The sequence below is a fragment of the Rattus norvegicus genome, chromosome 1, assembly GCF_021556685.1.
Source record: "Rattus norvegicus strain SHRSP/BbbUtx chromosome 1, alternate assembly SHRSP_T2T, whole genome shotgun sequence".
NCBI classification, from domain to species: Eukaryota; Metazoa; Chordata; class Mammalia; order Rodentia; family Muridae; genus Rattus; species Rattus norvegicus.
Genome location: NC_141534.1, coordinates 260,163,811 through 260,182,378, shown reverse-complemented (window position 1 = coordinate 260,182,378; position 18,568 = coordinate 260,163,811). Strand labels below are relative to the sequence as shown.

The following is an 18,568-nucleotide window of genomic DNA, read 5'->3' as shown; positions in this document are numbered from 1 at the left end:
GCTGTTATAAATCTGAACTACATCTCAGGAAGGGTGACAACTGCTTTGTACCCAACTGCTCTACACCCATCAGGCAACCTCCTAAGTAGGATTAGAAGATTTTGCACCACCTGCCAAATGTGTTACTGGTGACAGGAGATTCTAATGAGGTGACTGGACACACCCTTCAGTAGCTACCCTCAGGATTATACAATGTAGCAACCAGTGTCTGTGGGCTGCTTATCACCAAATATGGCTCTGGGCATAAATAGTATCTCAAGAGCCAGACTTAGGAGGGTCTCACTGGCTCATGCATGCACCAGCTGAAGTCTTCAGCCACCGGTGTAATGAGGCTTCTTCCTGCCCCTGTGGGTGACAGCTCCTCATTCATGTCCAGGGAAGGAGTCAGTAAGTGGAAGGATGTGGTACCCTGAGACCAGTCCCTAACGTGCCACTGAGCTCTGGAGGCAGAGAACTTGCTGCTGCATTATTCACGGAGAATCAAAGCACTTGTCAAACAGATGGCGGATGATTGGGAAGAGGAGAGACAGCGTCTGAGCCTTGTTAGGCCAGGAAGGCAGACATTCCAAATGAGGTGGCTCCCTCAGTGTGGGTGAAACAAGACTGGAACTCAATGAGCGGAGAGATCCGGATAGAGCCCGAGCTGAAGAGATCTCTGGCATGCTGTCAGAGGTGTGCTGCACTGACAGTGTCTATGATCCCAGGACAGTAGCGACCGAGGACCACAGAAAAGGAGGAAGAAAGGGACGCAAGGAGAAAAACTGGTCAGATGAGGGGGTGAGTGGGTGCTGATCGCCCCCATGGCAACTGTCTGCCTGGAGGCTTCGGGAACTAGTGGGTTGCTTTACCCTATACAAATGCATCTTGTGACCCACTGAGCCAATCGGGCTCCTCCAAAAGGACTGTGTACCCACATGGTTTTGTAGAATGAAAACATAAATAATCTTTGGGGGCAACGTTACTAGAAAATCTGTTCTTTCCTCCGAGGTTTCAGTTCTCAGAGCGAAGATACTTGCAACCCAGAAACCTGTGGGCTTGTAACTCCAGTTCTTTGTTGTAGCCAGTCAACTGGCTGGGACTCTACGTGTGAGCTGTGTATTGTTCTAAGGGAGGTCAGGAAGGCTTAAGGCTAGGCCAGAGTTGTCCATATGCACAGACAGCACCAGGACAAGTCGCCTTCAGATAAACTCAGATGAATCAAACAGTCATCCTGTCTCTGGTCCTCGTCCTCACCTCAGTGAGAAAAGCTGGTAAACCTCTACGACCAACCCAAAACTCTCACCTTTCTATAACCAGCGACCACCAACTGTCTGCTCCAAATAAGATCACCTCCAAGAAGCCTTTTGATCACCCCACCGCGTCTACTGGTTATCAACTCTGCTTGCTTGGGGAGGCAGAAAAACACAGCCTACTGCCCCGTGTTTTATTCTGATGCTTCGTGGGCACAGTATTTGTAGATGCTAATGGTGGAGGGCACCATTGAAACAGACACCATCTAACAACAGACTCCAAGGAACTGGTCGTTGGTATGGGGTGCTGTTCGTTCTGGAACGAGAGTCTGTGGGAGGCACTTAGTTCCAGCTTGGACTCCACTGTGGGCTGATGGCTAATCTTCTAAACTGGGCACCATTTGGGAAGCAAAGATGGGAATGAATGCATCATCCAAGAGAAAGAGATGATATAGCAATTAGCAAGGATTATTATACTAAAGCCTTTCTAATGTGGTCCAAGAGGCCCCTGGTGCAGCGAGGTTGATAACGAGATTTTTCTCATTGGTTCAACAGTAACTAAAGCCCATCCCACTACTGACCTCTGGGATAAAACAAACCGTCCCCCATTTAAACTGCTTCTGAACAAGAGTAGATACTACAAAAACGCAGGGTGTTTTTAAATTTTGTAAAGTTCTTTAAATATCGATAAACTTTCTGAAGAGTTTTCCAGTCTTTCTCGTGAGCTGGAGTGATGGAATGAAAGCCCCCAGGTAAATATATCAGTTACAACGTCCTTTTCATCAGGGTACTTTTGTTACAGTTTAATCTTTTTCAGACTGAATGTCCCTTAAATTAATTTAATGCGATAGTTCCATTTCCATGAAAACCTAACATCAAACGTCAAGATGCCAAGCCCATTGTTAAATTGAGAGTGTATGTTTCAAACTATGTCATCCTAGAATCAAGGAAATAGGACTTGAAACCTGTGTGATGCTATATGCCATTTCAAGACCATGTTTATCTTTGAGAACTACTGTTTGCAAAAGCCATGCTACTCTGTCTCTGACTTACTGTAAAGAGACAGGCACATCTTAAGCAACCATAAGTAGTGTGTGTGTGTGTGTGTGTGTGTGTGTGTGTGTATGTGTGTCTTTATGTGTGTGTCTGTGTGTGTCTGTGTGTGCGTCTATATGTGTCTGTGTGTCTGTGCGTGTGTCTGTGAGTGTGTCTGTGTGTGTGTGTCTGTCTGTGTCTGTGAGTGCGTCTGTGTGTCTGTGTATATGTCTGTGTGTGTCTTTGTGTGTCTTTGTATGTCTTTGTGTATGTCTTTGTGTGTGTCTGTGTATATGTCTGTGTGTGTCTTTGTGTGTCTTTGTGTGTGTGTCTGTGTGTGTCTGTGTGTATGTGTGTCTGTGTTTGTGTGTCTTTGTGTTTGTGAGTCTGTATGTGTATGTGTGTGTATGTGTGTCTGTGTGTGTATGTGTGTGTATGTGTGTCTGTGTGTGTCTGTGTGTATGTGTCTTTGTGTATATGTGTCTGTGTTTGTGTGTCTGTGTGTGTTTGTGTGTGTGTGTGTGTTTGTGTGTATTACATCAAAATTCCATCACTCTCTTAGATGTTCCTCATTTCAGTTCTTTGGTCCAGTGAAGTAGAAGGGAAATCTCTCTTACATTGTGTTAGGATACACAGTTTTCTAAACTAGTAGGTTTAAAGGCCTTACCTAGTAGGATGTGGAGGTACCTGCCTGTAATCCCAAACTAAAGAAGAACAGTCAGGAGGCTCATGAGTTTGAGGCTAGCCTGAACTGCTTAGCAAGACCCCCTCTTAAACAAAACAAAACAAAAAAAAAAGAAAAAAAGAGAGAGGGCTAGAGATATAACTCAGTAGTAGAATGTTTGCCTTGGATGTACAAGGGCCTGAGTTCATCCCTAGAATCATAAAGACAAAGCAGATAAATACACAGGAATGTCTTAGTAATATCGATGGAGACAGGTGTCCCCTGAGGGGAGGCTGCAAATGACTGAGACCCCCAGATGCAAGGTCAGCTGTGGACCCGGTCCAGAGCCAACCAAGTGAGGAGGAAGCTCTAGTGGGTACCAATCCTACAGACAGGAAAGACACCAGCACACAAAGGGGTGGCGGCTGGGGACAGACAGGCAAATAGCCAGAGTGGAGTCTGAGAATGCCGGGCATGAGGAGAGGGCTCGACATGGGTGCTGAGTGCAAATGGATGGTAGCTGGCCTATAAGGTCAAGGACTTCCTGGGCACTACCAACCTGCTAGTCTCTCTTCCACTGAGGCATAGTAATCAGGAACGAGCTGGGAGGTGCACACCTCCACCCCCTTCCTCCCCCACATGACTGGGACCGCCTCCCGCATGGAGACTGGTTCTCCCAGCACCTGGTGCCGGTGGCTTCTGGATCTTAGCGACGACGGAGACTATGGGAGCCTTCCTTGGTCCCTCTCCCGGCCTCCTGCTGCTTCAATGAGTGGAAGCTGCCTGTGCCCAGAAGATGCCAGCTGTAGCTGCTGCTCTAAGCCCTGTACCTTCAGTGTCTCTTTCTCCTTTTCGATGCGCTGCTGTTCCAGATGCAGCTTCACAAGGGCAGCCTCCTTCGCAGAGATTTCTTCCTTCAGCTGGTCCACCTGATGCGTCATGATCTTCAACTTTCTCTTCATTTCTGTTATTTCATCCTAACAAGAGAGGAAAGGACTTGAGAGTCAGATGAGCAGACGCCGCCCTCCACGTGGAAATTCAATATTTATTAAAGAGCCTTCTCAAAACATTATCTTGACCAAATCTGATTAGGCGATTCCTTTGTCTCTTGTGCCCAGCAGTATCAGAGTACCTTATGGAAACGGCACAAAATAGTCTCATGAAACACACACAGCGTATAAACAGTGACATATGCAGCACACACATGCAACACATGCATACATGCATGTACACATCTGTTCACACAAGCACATGTGTACATATACATGCACACACATGCTCGCACAAGCACATGTGTACACATATGTGCATACATACACACACACACACATGCACACATGCATGAACGCATATTTGCACACGACCTAGCCTTAGTCATACACACACACACACACACACACACACACATGCACACATGCATGAACGCATATTTGCACACGACCTAGCCTTTGACTAAGAAAATCAGGAGCACACGAATCGTTGTGGAGAGACCCCAGAGCCAAGTTCTGGAGTTAAACAAGGAAAATGCACAACTGCAGTCCAAGCCTTGGCAGCTGCCACCAACCATTTTAAAGCCTACCCATGGTGCAATGGCAATTTAAAGGAGACTGAGCAATCCGTGGCCTACTGAGTGACGTCACTCCCATTCCCAGCAACGTGATGGTGTGTGTAAACTGACGCTTTTCCAGCCAGGGTGAACAGGACTTTTTAGTCTTGTCTAGGCCACAAGAACAACAGGAAGTGCTTTAAACCCAGCACGGGGGCAAATCAGAATATAAACATGCGAAGAGCTTGCTTACCTGAGCCTCCACCAGGTTTTTGCTGTACAGGTTTCTGTCAGATCTCACAGCTTCGTACAGGTTTTGCTGCTGTTTCAACTTAGTCTCTGATTCAGCGATTTTCTTCCTGTAGTCAAAAATCTGTATTTCTCGGACTTTAATGTCTTCCATGTTTGCAAGGACCTGGGGGAGAAGAAAGCATTTTGAACACAGTTAAACGGCCCATCTGTACTCACGGGCTTGGGGGAGATGGGGATTTTCATCTAAGAGTGGCTGCTAGAGACGCCAACATTCAGAAAACTGGAGAGACCATTATCACTTCGCCACAACTCAGAAATGGAGGCAAACCAGTCAGGGCCAGGTATTTTACACAGATGACACTATCGCTCGATTATAAAGCCTTAACACAGATATTTTCTAGGATCATAAATAGGGGATTAATTCCATCCTGGAAATTTCAATTGATCAAAAGTGGGGGTTGGGGGAGCGGTGAATCTAACAGATCTGACGTGTAGAGCACTAGGAAAGCTAAGAGAGGCTTTAGTTGCTCCAAGGCTGCCCGCTCAAATTCACTGTGAGGTTTTCTTTGTAAAGCGACCTTTGTTTGATAGCCATCTAAGTCCCTGTCTTGCTAATGTCAAGCCCTTTCCATTAGGGAAGCTAGGTGGACTTCATAAAAATGCAATCAACTACGCTCATGACTCTTCCAGAAAGGACAAGAGGCTGCATTACCACATCCCCCTCGCAAGGATGAGAATCAAGGGCCTGAAACCCCGGCCTGATCCAATCTCTCTCCACTGCCAGTTCATGAAGAGGAAATCCCCTAGTCATGACTCCGCTCCAGCAACCCCAGAAACTGACTCCTTTTAAAGAAAAAGTTATTTCTTTTAATGCCTTTAAACACTTTTAGCGGAGGGAAGACAATCGGTTAAGCTACAACATGAATGGTCGGCATCACAGGAGCAGACGAGGGTTTAACGATGGCACAGCATTCTCATCTACTTCTCTCCGAGGTAACAGCCAACAGTGAAAGGGTGATGTGGCAGGGAATGGGAGGGTAGGGATGTGCTCCAAGAATGTGAGCCTAGAAGGGTCCCCTGTGGAAGCGGTATTTTTGCTAGGACTTAAATATTTGGTATATTTGGCTAGGACACACCCTTGCCAGGCTCCTACTTCTGAGATCCAGGCCTCTGCTATTTGTGATGTATTACCAAGTATTTTCATGATGGATGCTTTCTGTGGATAGTTCCTTCCCCTCTTAACCCCCATTATGAAGTCAGGATTTCAGAAAACACATTCCAGTAAGCCCTTTGTAGTGTTTCCCCATCAGGCCAAACAATGGCTGTTGCTTAAAACACAAGAGTGCTCTTCCAGGATCGATTCATTTTTTTATACTTAACAATAAAGTGCTCCTTTGGAATCAGTGAGTTTCTTTGTAATGGTCTCAACGCCATCTTTTACATTTGATTCATAAACTTGAAGGGCGCACCTTTTTCTTTATTTATTGGGCCATCTCACTCTTCATCCCACGTCACCCGCTTGTCCCCCAAAACATAGGGAGGTTAGCAAGCTGGTGTGTGTCTTTCATGTTTTTCCTTGGATTTTGCCTTCGTGTTTGCTCGGGTCTACAAACAAACAAAAGTAGCTGAGAGAATAACTCGCAGCTATCCGTTATTTTCTATGTCCCTGGCGCTTTACCTGTTTTCATTCATTTAATCTTGACTGACGTCCTATAATCAGAAGGAAAAACTGAGGTCAAAGAAGTAATATTCCCGAGTGGATCTGACCAGTGAGGCTGTAGCCCGGGATCCCCAGTCATTCTGTATTATTTGCTTTGGAGGTGTTTTCTTTCTTTTGACGTCTTTTTGTATAGCCCCCATGCCCTTTGTTTTGTAGCACATGATGGTTGCTTGTGAAAACCTGTGTTACCTGGATCTAGTCGTTGTCTTGAACATCCTGAATCGTGCACGTGACTGTGTTGTCACATAGCAAACTACATGACTATGAGCCATCATTTAGTCACACTTTTGACTGCCAGGAGCCAGGCCACAATGGCCATTTTATACGAGGATCCTCAGACCCTAGAGCTCTCTCTTCTGGAGAATAGATTCCCAGGAGCGGCATAGCCGGCTCGAAAGACATATATATTTTTAACTTTAATACTTATTGCTAGATTGCTTTCCAAAATGGTTGCAACGCTTTACATTCCCACGCTGCCAGCGCCACTCTCCTTAATAGAAAACTACCTTGACAGTTCTAGAAAGAAACTCTCTTTGGTCAGACCAGATGACTCTTTCAATGTGCTATTGAATTTAGCCTGTTAAAATTTCATTTAGGGCCCTACCTATGGATTTTAAGTGGTAGAGCCTGCAGCGTTTCCACTCAATTTTAACATCGAGGTTTCTGCTGGCTTCAGAAAGCAAATGAAATGCCCTTCGGTTCCTTTTACTCACTCGCCAATTCACTCACTAACTAACCCATTCATTCATTCATTCACTCATCCATCCATTCATTCATTCATCCATTCATTCACTCATTCATTCATTCATCCATTCATTCATCCACCCATTCATTCATTCATCCACCCATTCATTCATTCATCCATCCATTCATTCATTCATTCATCCATCCATTCATTCACTCATCCATCCATTCATTCATTCACTCATCCATCCATTCATCCATCCATTCATTCACTCATCCATCCATTCATTCACTCATCCATCCATTCATTCATTCATCCATCCATTCATTCACTCATCCATCCATTCATTCATTCACTCATCCATCCATTCATTCATTCATCCATCCATTCATTCATTCACTCATCCATCCATTCATTCATTCATCCATTCATTCATTCACTCATCCATCCATTCATTCATTCATCCATCCATTCATCCATTCATTCATCCATCCATTCATCCATCCATTCATTCATTCATCCACCCATTCATTCATTCTCCTATTCACACATCACTCACCTGTCTACTTCTCTCGACCCGACCCGTGTCGATCCGTCTGTGAGACCTGGGATTTGGGGACTTAGGAATCGGGCGGACTCCAGTCTAATGTTATAGACAACTTTACTTCAATGTCAGTGTGCATTTTATATACGAAAATAACAAAGACAGCAACAATCCAAGAGAGACTGAGTTCAGAGAAAGATGTACATGATCAGAAAAGCAGCAAATAAAAGCCGGTGAGCACATGACAGATATTAGCAGAGCAGCCCTTTCCCAGAACTTTCTCAAGGCGGAAGGAACAACTTAAGCACAATTGCCTGGCACGTGCTGTAGATTGTATCTGGGAAAGCATGAAAGCAAGGCAGAAGGCCGTGTCCAGATTCAGGGCACACTGAGGCCAGTACACAGCACATCCTTTCACCCGATTGGGTTCTATGGCTATATTCCAAGAGCCAGCAAGAATCAACAAGCCTTATTTTCCTGGTGCCTCCCTCGCAGTTCCCCAAGGCGTTGCTCACCGTGCATCAGAACGTTGACCGTGCACAGTGACACTCATCTGACATTCATTTCCTCTCTCGTTCACTCAGGCACCTATTTATTAATTCCCTCGCCTCTTCATTCATTCACACGTTTATTCATTAATTCACTAACGTATTCAGCCCTTCATTAACATATTCATTGATCATTAGCATATTTGTTGATTATTAATGTGGCCATTGGCTCATTAACATATTCACTAATTCATTCACATATATTCGTTCATTCCCTTGCCTACTTGTTCATTCACTCATCGAGCACAGACTGAGGGCATGACTATAGCAGGCTCTATAAACGCATGATCGTTATGAAGAGGCGCAGGAGGTTACTACTGAAGAATGAATCAATTAATCAATGAATGGTTAAAGTCGGTGATTGAGACATGCATAGAAAGTCGCGGGGTGATCTCTGAGGACAGACCCATACCTCTTATCCAAGCAGGTGATATTAGTGGTTTATATAATTCACGAAACTGCCTTTATGTTCTTAGTGCCCAACCATCCCATCCAAAGACTCTCCTCATGCACCATCACTGTGGAAGTGATGCTTCACATCAGTAAAGCTGTGACTACCACCACCACCACCCTAAAATTACACAAGTGCATGAGTAGCAGTTTCTCCTAGATCTATACACTAATCACAGCCTCTACCGTTATAATTACAGAAAGTAAGAATTAGCTGTGTGTAACTAGGAGTTATGCGAAGCCCTTGATAAAATCCCACCATTGTTTAGTACAGTTGCTTACTGCGATCGTTCAGCCGGTGCAGACAGAAACGCCCAGACTGAAAATACACTCGGGCTCAAGGGGAGTGGCTTGGATAGCTTGTTGGAACTTTGAGGAGCAAGATGTAAAAACTGAAGGCAGGGATGTCTGGGGAAAGGTGTGTGGGTAGTCCTCAGTGAAAAGAAATTCTGTTCCTTCATCCGGCACTGCCACAATCTGCTATAATCTGCATTACTGGATCCTTAATGATATCTTTATAAGATATCAGCTGGTAATTAGAATGTATGTTAGGAATAGACATAAAATCTATTAAGAGGTACTCATCAGTGGATCTGTTATCAGAAAGGAAGAAAGAAAGAAAGAAAGAAAGAAAGAAAGAAAGAAAGAAAGAAAGATGGAGAAGGAAGGAAGGAAGGGAGGAAGAAAGAAAGAAAGGGGAAGGAAGGAAGGAAGGGAGAGAGAGAGAGAGAGAGAGAGAGAGAGAGAGAGAGAGAGAGAGGAAGGAAGGCAGGGAAGGACAGAGAGAAGAGGGGAAGGATGAAGGACAGGAAGGAGAGGCAAAAAGTGAAAGGAGGGAGAGACAGACAGACAAACTTGTCCTGAAATTTAGCCTCTTTACCTATAAGACATCATTCTCACTGGGTCAGTGAAACGGAAAGATTGAAACTGCTTTGAACTGTGTCATCAGCATTCAGAATATCTAGCAGCACATCAGAGAACAGAAAAGAAATTGCCTGTTCAATCACTTTGAGAGACGTTATAACAAGGATGATCCTTTGCACAGACAGAATAAGGCTACAGAGAAAGGATGCTGGCAAGGACATTTCTTCTTCTGAGCATCCAGGTAGCACGGCCCCATCGCTCTGCACACAACAGTGCACAGAATCGCAAGTTCACGTCTGGATTCCCGAAGAGTCATGGGGGATCCGTCACCATAGCAAGGGGACGAAAGGGACAATGAAGCAGCAGAAAGTACTGGAGCTAAGGGAGAAGACGATTTGCAAATCAACTCATCTCTCAGCGTTGGGATTCCATTTATTCCGGTGCAAAGCATTCAAACCAATGTCCTGCAGAAGTTCATAACCCTCAAGTGTATTAAATGTGTTGGGATGCTGCACATCAGCTCGGCTTCTCATCACCGGGCCGGTCCCTGTTAAAGATGAGGGTAGCTGTGAGGCTGCAGGTTAGCTCATTGATTACACTTTCAGATGCCCTAAACCGACTCAGGAGATCAATCACGTTCAAGTCTAGTAAGTTTTATTACAGTCACGGAACCAGGGCTGCCAGCATTTGCAGGCCCCTTCCGAGGAGCAAAGAAAACGCTCGAGGCGCAGGATAGGGGTAGAGTCTGTATCTGTTACCTTCTCCTGCCATTTCTCCTTCTGTTAAAACAACCTCCCAACAGGAGTAAGAGTGAAATAGAAATCAGTAGAAGAATCTGGAAAACAGCCACACAGACCATGTATCACATGGACTGAGGGCACATGAGAAAGTAGGTCATGGATGTTGGAAGCCTCTGCCTACATATGAAGAAACATTAGCACAGTCAACTTCTTGGATACCACCCTCTGTCTCAGTGTCTACATTCTCACGCTGACGCCGCCGCCTTCACCTTCCTAATCGAGCGGGGAAACGCTCTGCATGAAAACAAAATAGACCCGTGTGCCCAGTCATAGGCAATTTGTCCTCGTTTTTCTTACTTTCCTCAACACCTGTCTGGCCACAGTCCCTACCCAACAAGTGTAACGGCAACCACAGGGTTAATACAACAGATATCGCTGAGGACTTATGCTTCAGAGATCAAGGAAGCTCTTATGGCTAAAACTGATTCCTCCCTCTTCCGAGCCACAGACTTCCTCCCCTGGCAACTCCCTCCTGCCCTCTCTTCTGGAAGAACCAAGTCTCTGCTTGGCATTGCTGCTGTCTCCTCCTCTTCTAGGTCTCCCTACCTCCTTCCCCTGTGGGTCTGCAGCCCAAGCTCCTCCCAGTCCCTAAGCCTTTTCCTATGTCCCCACAGTCTAACTAATACAACTGTATCTTTCATACCAATGCATGAATCAGATACTTCACCGAACATGGACTGTTTTTCCACTAGCGGAACCCTGGTGCCAGATGTACCCTGGTCGTGCTCTTTGAAGGGAGTCCACCCTCAGCTCCCTGGTTTGGGGGCTTCACTTGCACACTGACGTACACCTAGCTTTCCTGAGACTCCAGTCTACGGATGGCAGAGTGGAGGAATGTTCAGCCTCTTCTGTTATCACCACGTTAGACATTCCTCCTACTCGTTCTGCCCCGCCTCCACGTCCCTGACGATGATAGTTCCCGGGTGACACTGACCCTGGCCATGGAAGGGAAATAGGCAGAGATGCTGAGTGGGCCACTTTCCAGCTCCTCTCGGGTCATGTACCTGATGAAGCAAATTTAAGAGAACCCATGGGTGGAGACCTAGGTCTTTTCCAGTTTACCTCTGTTGGCCTTAAAAACCCTCGTCTATCTCAGTGTCTTGTCTGTACCTTCTGGGCATTTAATAACTTGAGGAGAGCGCCACTCAAATGCTACTTTGAGGAAAAGCTCTGGCTCATTTGTCAAATAAATGTGTTTGCTTCTTTATCATTTACGAGGTACTCATCTCATTGTGTGGCCACGAGTTTTCCAAATACTCTAATAAAAGCATTATATTTAATCCTCACAAAATATTTAATCGTCCCCAAAATAAATGCCCCCAGCCCTTTTGTATGCACACAGATAAAATTGGAATTAAAGTTCTTTGCGAAAGTCTGTGTTGTTCTCGCGGTAGTGTGATGAAGATGCTTCCCATTTTTAATATTTACATGTAATCATCACAACATCTACTTAATATTTTATCACATAAATATGACACAATTTGTTCAACTTCTCAGGGTACTGGTTTCTATGCTTTATTATTCTAAATTATACCACAGAGAACATGCTTTCATAAAACTCTCTGCGTTCCTTATTTCTCCCTTAGGTACGACAGAAATCCCCAAGTCAAGATGATACTCTTAGAGTACGTGTGTGATCGCTGTAGCGAACCTTAATGACCAGTCCATGGCATTTTCTCCAACCCTGGGTGTTAGTGTCCGATGCCTTACAAACGGAACGCATGGAGGAGAGCCTCGTGTTTGTGGCGGTGAGGGTGCGGTGAGGGTGAATAATGTTGTGTGCCCGTGTGTGTTGGAAGATAAATAAAGTGAGACACGTAAAGATTGCAGCTGGTAAACAACATTTTAAGAATTTATACGGAGATTGCTTGGGTGAGAGATTGTGTAACCCCATCTACTTCAGACACCAGAAACTGTGAAGACGGCTGACAGCAAATCTCAGTACCAACAATCCTCATTCTCAGGTGAGCCAAGAAAAAAAAAAAAAAAAAACCTCACCATGTACCCATTTAAAACTTGCATGGAGGAATTCTTAAGAGTAAGCTCTGATCAGGTGTGGTGGCGACAGCAGCCTGGACTAGAGAGAGTTTTCCACGAAGAAAGAATCGTAATCCTTGATTTCATATCCAAGTCTGCGCACCGCTTCATCCCACGGGGTTTCCCTTAGGTGCATCGAGACTCCTGTTCGTGGCGTCGGGGGTGGGGAATGCAGTTTGAATGGGCAGACCCCACCACCACCCTTGGCAGCTGAAGCTGAGAGAATCCTAGGGGTCTACTGGGTCGGGGGCCCAGAGAATGCCTACAGGGTCCTCCTGCGATGCACGGCTGAGGCTGACCCTCGTGGAGAGTTCACGTCAGAACAGATCTCTGTTGCCGTGAAGCGGACACACAGGGCTTATTTGCCACCGCGCAGGCAGAAGGAAACAAACGCTAACCCGGAGCCTACACGGTGCAGTTCCCACCTCTGAACAGGCAATGTGCCTGTGCAGGGTAGGCAAACGGATCAACCATTAGTCAGAAAGATACATGCTCTACTCCGAAGACCCCAGCTTAGGAGTGTGAGAGTCCTCTGGGGACCTTTCGGAGCTGGCTGTAACACTACACTGGTACTCCTCGACTTGCCTCTGTAAGTCTTCGTTTGTTCTCCAATGGGGAAAGGCTGATTTTCTATCTCCAGTGCTTGCTTCCCCCTCTGTGTATACAATTCAGGTGTCAGCTGCTGTCCCTCTATTGTCTCTAAGAGCTCAGTCAAACAACAAACAAGACAAAACTTAAATATTCAAGTGCTTTGGTCAACACTGTAGAATTCCCAGTGGATTTGACTGTCAAGAGGGAAAATGGGCTAACATTTTGCTAGAAGGAGGGAGAAAAAAGATTAAATGAGGCTTTCCCCCAAACTCTCCCGTTAGTATCATAGCGGCTTTCTGAGCTCCTGTCCCATCCCTGGGCCTTTGTTCCAGAGGGTCTTGCAAAACTGTGGGTCAAACCCATATGGAAGTCAGAAGCAGGGGGATGACACGGGAGGAGAAAATCAACAGTACAATAAAAGGTTTCTGAAAGCACAATAACCAAAATTATTAGAGAGTTAATTGTTTCAACATCTGGGCTCTCGCAGAAGACCCACAGGTTCAGTTCCCAGCATGCTCATGGTGGCTCACAACCAGCCGTAACTCCAGTTCGAGCTGACCCAGTGCCTATTTCTGGCCTCCTCAGGCATCAGGCACATGCATGGTACACACACATCCATACAGACAAAACACACACATAAAATAAATCTTTACAAAGTTAATTAGAAATCAAAACGACGAACCCCTGGTGCTTCTGGTGGCGTTCGCCTGTGGCACATCTTGTAGCTTCCCTACAGCCTTGGTTCTGAACATGTGCACTATATACAATGCGTGTCAGTGCTCAGCACCAGCGAACAGTGATTGGAGCTTCTTAGCTCAGACCTGAAACTGTTATATGTCACAAATTACAGTGCTTTTTGACAGAAACTACTAAGGAAAGGCTATAGCAAGCGAGGTTCCTCGAGATGTCCCACCATGGCTGCAACGGGGCCACTACGGAGAGGAAGAGCCCCAGAGGCTTCGTCCCAGGGTTGCTTCTCACTGCTCATATGCCTTTTATGCCACCACTACATAGTCTAATGATTCCTCAACATCAGCCCACCCTACTGGGCAAATATTCTGCAGATCCACATGAAGATCAACTTTTATGAATTAATGCTTTTCAGTTGCTTTCATGACTTTATAGAATTCAAATAATTTTAGGAATAAAGTTTAAGGAGATGGTTTTAGTCCTTTTACCAGAACGATGGAATAAAGTTAGAACCAAGAATAGAATGGTGAGAAAAGGCTGCATAGTACGGAATAAAATGAGCTATGAGACATAGGCTTGGGACAAATTTGGGGTCAAGGAGAAACATTCATTCTAGGTCAGGTCCAAGGATGAAGCCACAGGTGTGCTCTATGATAAGGCAAGGCCTTATCAAACTGTTGCTTTGAACTTTTAATGAGCTTATAGAATGAAACGCTGCTTTGAACTTACTATTGACATCCTTCTGTAACTCCCTATTTTATCTATGAGGTAATTTTATAAAGAATTTTTGTCTAAGAAGGTTTAAGAAGGAATAAAGCATGGCTACTGGGGTTCTGCTCCATCCACCAAATGTGTGTGCATGTGTGCATATGTGTGCGCATGTGTGTGTGTATGTGTGTGTGTGTGTGTGTGTAGGTATATGTGTATGTATATATAAGTATGCATGTGTTCTTGTAAAATTATGATGATGGGTTGAGTCCATCCAAAGTGTGCGTATGTGTATGTGTGTACGTGTGTGTGTCTATGTATCTCTGCCTGTGTGTGTGCCTCTCTCTTTCTTCCTTCCTTTCTTTCTTTCTTTCTTTCTTTCTTTCTTTCTTTCTTTCTTCTCCTTTCTCTGTGAAACTGCCAAAAAGTCCTCAGCTTTTGGTCCCAGAACAGTAAGAGTTAAATTTCCAGAAGCCATCAGTTTCTGGCCCCCAGAATAGTAAGAGACTTAAAGGCCAGACAGAGGTCACCAGCCTTCGGCCTTCCTCTGACACTGTGTCCCATCTTGGTGCCTGACACTGTTGGAACTGGCTTCCAGCAGCTTTTGTTGTGTACACAAACTTTTCTATTCTTACAGAAGAGGAATGCTCTTAATTACGGAAAACAAAGACTTCTGATATTTTTCTATGCCCCTCAACGTGTAAGCATCGATATATGTGTGAGATGTATTGTTAGAATGTTTGGTTTCTAAAATTACTGTTTGAGTTGCTGATCTGAGTTTCATTAAAAATAATCATTACACGAATTTTGACTTAGGATTAGGACAGAGTTTCCAAACAATTTCTGAAATGACCTTACACATATTTCTGCCGCTTTGCATGACATATTTATGGGAAGTGGCATTCCCAGCTTTGACAATTATGAAAATCAAAGTAGCAATCAACTCTGAAAAACATTAGGGATGCTTTATGTTCTGCGGTGTTAAATACTCAACCAAGATTTCATTCTGTATGTTAAACTAAACAAGTACATCTGTCTCATTAGCATGCAAATTGGCTTCCACCTTTAAGAAATGGTAACAATCCCTGTATATCAATGAACTGCTTTGAAATACACTTACGATTTACTATCAGTCAATATTTGGTTTACATACTTATTTATATTTCTATGTAGCTGGGTTCAAGAAAAAAAATTCTTGGGCGAGGAGGTTTCGTGAGGGTAAATAATTTAAGGATCTAGGCCATTTGTCCGAGAGTACACTGCAGATGGGCGCTGTTTAACTGGCCTTATCTGATGCCAGCTATGTGCTAAGAAAACAAAGCCCAAATCTCTGATCCTCCTTGTTGATATGTCCTTCTCCCTCTAGTTGGTTTACAAGGAGACATCTAGAAGCCAGCTACCCAAAGCGTGGGTTTCCCCCATCAGTGGAGTTAGAGGTTCTTTTTCCCTCTAAAATTAGAACATGCTTAGCTTCCATGTTCTAATGAGATAAGGTGCATCGTGGACAGACACAGGGTGAGACTAGACAGTTGGAAAATATTGATGCCTGTGATGGTTTTATTAAGTAAGACCCTTATAGACTCATGTGTTTGGATGCTTGGCATAGAAAGTGGCACTATTAGAAGGTGTGGCTTTGTTAGAGGAAGCATGTCACTGGAGGGGTTGGGCACAGAGGTCTCATTGTGCTCAAACCACCTCCAGTGTGGTACACAGTCTCCTTTTGCTGCCTGCAGATCAAGATGTACAACTCTAGGCTCCTTCTCTAGCATCATCTAGATCATCTGCTGGTGTGCCACCACGTTTCCCCCGACATGACGATAAATGACCGAACCTCTGAAACTGTAAGTTAGCACCAATTCAATGTTTTCCTCTGTAAGAGCTGCTGTGGTCTTGGTGTCTCTTCACAGCAAGGAAACACCCACTAAGACAATGCCAGAAACATGATGTCGCCAAACTCGGGGGTGGGGGTGGGGGTGCCGCTGCACAGCAGAGCGGCAGGAAAGAGGAAGAAGCCACAAGGCGAGGGGACAAAGGACAAAGACAGACGAGAGAGAACGAGAGCATGGAACTCCATTCTACAGTTTGGCCCAGGATCCGCTCTGGAGCAAGATCTAAATCTGAATGCAAACCACAGGCAAACATTTGAACAAACCATCCCTCCAGAGTCTGCGGTGACCAGACATGCAGAACAGCGGGCACCGCTGGCATGGCTTACCCTCTGGGTGAGGTCGCTGGCCTCATTGATGTACCGATCCCGCTCCTTTTCCAGCTGAAAGATGATCTTCCTCTGCTTCTGGGCCTCATCCTTGTAGTTCTGGATCTCCTCCTCCAGGTTCCTCTTGGCTTGCTCGTGAAGCTTCACCAGGTCCACCTGCTTCTGGGTCGCACTGACTGCCTTAAGCATATTCTAAAGAACAAGTGACAAATCGGGTGCCTTACTCGCGTGTTCTAGAACCTGGGGTTCAGACTATCCCGGTCCCCATCTCTGAAATAACCAGACGCCTTGAATTTGGTGTGAATCAAAACTTCCACTCTATCTATCCATTGGCTCTGTGATTATGAAGAGCTCATTTTGTGAATTTTGCACAAGGCACATTTTAATGCACTAATAAACCACCGCATCCCAAATCTACTCTGTGCTATTCCCTGTTTAGCAGTAGGAGACAGAAGCCCAAGGAATAAAGTGAACTCACACCGCAGGGATGTAGTGGGGCCGAGATTGAAACCTACTTCCACTCCAGCTCTTTTCTTTATGCTGTGAAGACTGAACCACCAGACCTAATCACCTAAACCCGGTGTGATGGTTTGTATATGCACAGGGAACAGCACTATTAGACGTTGTGGGCCTGTTGGAGTAGGTGTGTCACTGTGGGCTCCGGCTTTAATACCCTCACCCTAGCTGCCAGGAAGTCAGTCTTCTGCTAGCAGCTTTGAGATGAAGATGCAGAACTCTCAGCTCCTCCTGCACCATGCCTGCCTGGATGCTGCCATGTCCCCACTTTGGTAATAATGGACTGAACCTCTGAACCTGGAAGCCAGCCCCAGTTAAATGTTGTCCTTTATAAGACTTGTCTTGGTCATGGTGTCTGTTCACAGCAGTAAACCTTAACACAGAAGTTGGTACCAGAAACTGGGGTACTGCTGTGATAGGCCTGACCATGCTTTTGTTTGGAAGAATGTGGATTTGGGGACTTTGGATTTGAAAAGCAGTGGAATGCTTTAATGCTTAATGGGCTATCCTAGTAGAAATACAAAACACTTTGTTCATTGAGAGTGATATGAACTGTGTGGGCCTGGCCCAAGTGGTTTCAGTGGAGAATCTCAGTATGTGGCCTAGAGACCGTTTTTGTGGGATTTTGGTGAAAAAAAATGTGGCTGCTTTTTGCCCTTGTATGAAAAATCTAGCTGAGGCTAAGGTAAAGAGATTTATATTAATTACTTTGACAAAAGAAATCTCAGAAAAAAAGCCCAGCAGAGACTTTCTCTGGTTAAATCTCACAAAGAGCATCTTGAACAAGCATAGCAAGCTAAAAAGGAAAAATATAAAATATATGATATTAAAGGGGCACCAGGAAGTGAAACAGAGCTGAATCCTATGTTCAAGGATATTAAATTGAATTAAAGGAGTAGTGACCTTGGGGCAAGATTCCACCCAGCTAAGTTTAGGCCCAGGCATGGTGGTACCAGCCTTTAATCCCAGGAGGCAAAGATAAGCAGGTCTCTGAGTTCAAGGCCAGACTAAAACTCATCAAGTTCTAGTTGAAGAAAAGGTAAAGTCCAGACTCGGTGGACCACACTTTTAATCCCAGTGCTTGGGAGAAAGGCATGCAGATGCCTGAGTTCTCTGAGCTCAAGGTCAATCTCTGAGCAAGGTCCAGGACAGCCAAGCTTAGGCAGTGAAGGAATTGGGAAACAGAAAACTAGTGACCATGTAATAGAACAAGGGGGCCATGTTCCAGCTCCTGCAAGCAGCAGAACTCAGCGGCTTCATCCATGTGGCTCTGGCTCTGGAGTGAAAAAATAGAAGAAACCACTGGGATGATTGATTGATTGATGCTGGTCAGCTTGAGCTAAGAAATTAGCAGTGATTCAGAAGAGACCAGGATCACTGAGGTAAAAAATCTTCTGGGAAGTGTTTTCTGAGAGCACAAAGAAGCTATGTGTTCCAGAGATAGCCAAGATTGTACCTCGTGCTACAGCTGGAC

General features: G+C 45.1%; 1 protein-coding gene across 1 annotated transcript in view; it reads right to left on the bottom strand.

Annotated features, from left to right (window-relative positions):
- Positions 1-18,568, bottom strand: part of Cfap58 (cilia and flagella associated protein 58) — a 107,377-nt gene that overhangs the window by 65,778 nt on the left and 23,031 nt on the right. Inside the window, 3 exon segments of the mRNA NM_001420090.1 lie at positions 3,759-3,905; positions 4,728-4,889; positions 16,579-16,770. Of these exon segments, the coding sequence (NP_001407019.1) occupies positions 3,759-3,905; positions 4,728-4,889; positions 16,579-16,770 (501 nt within the window).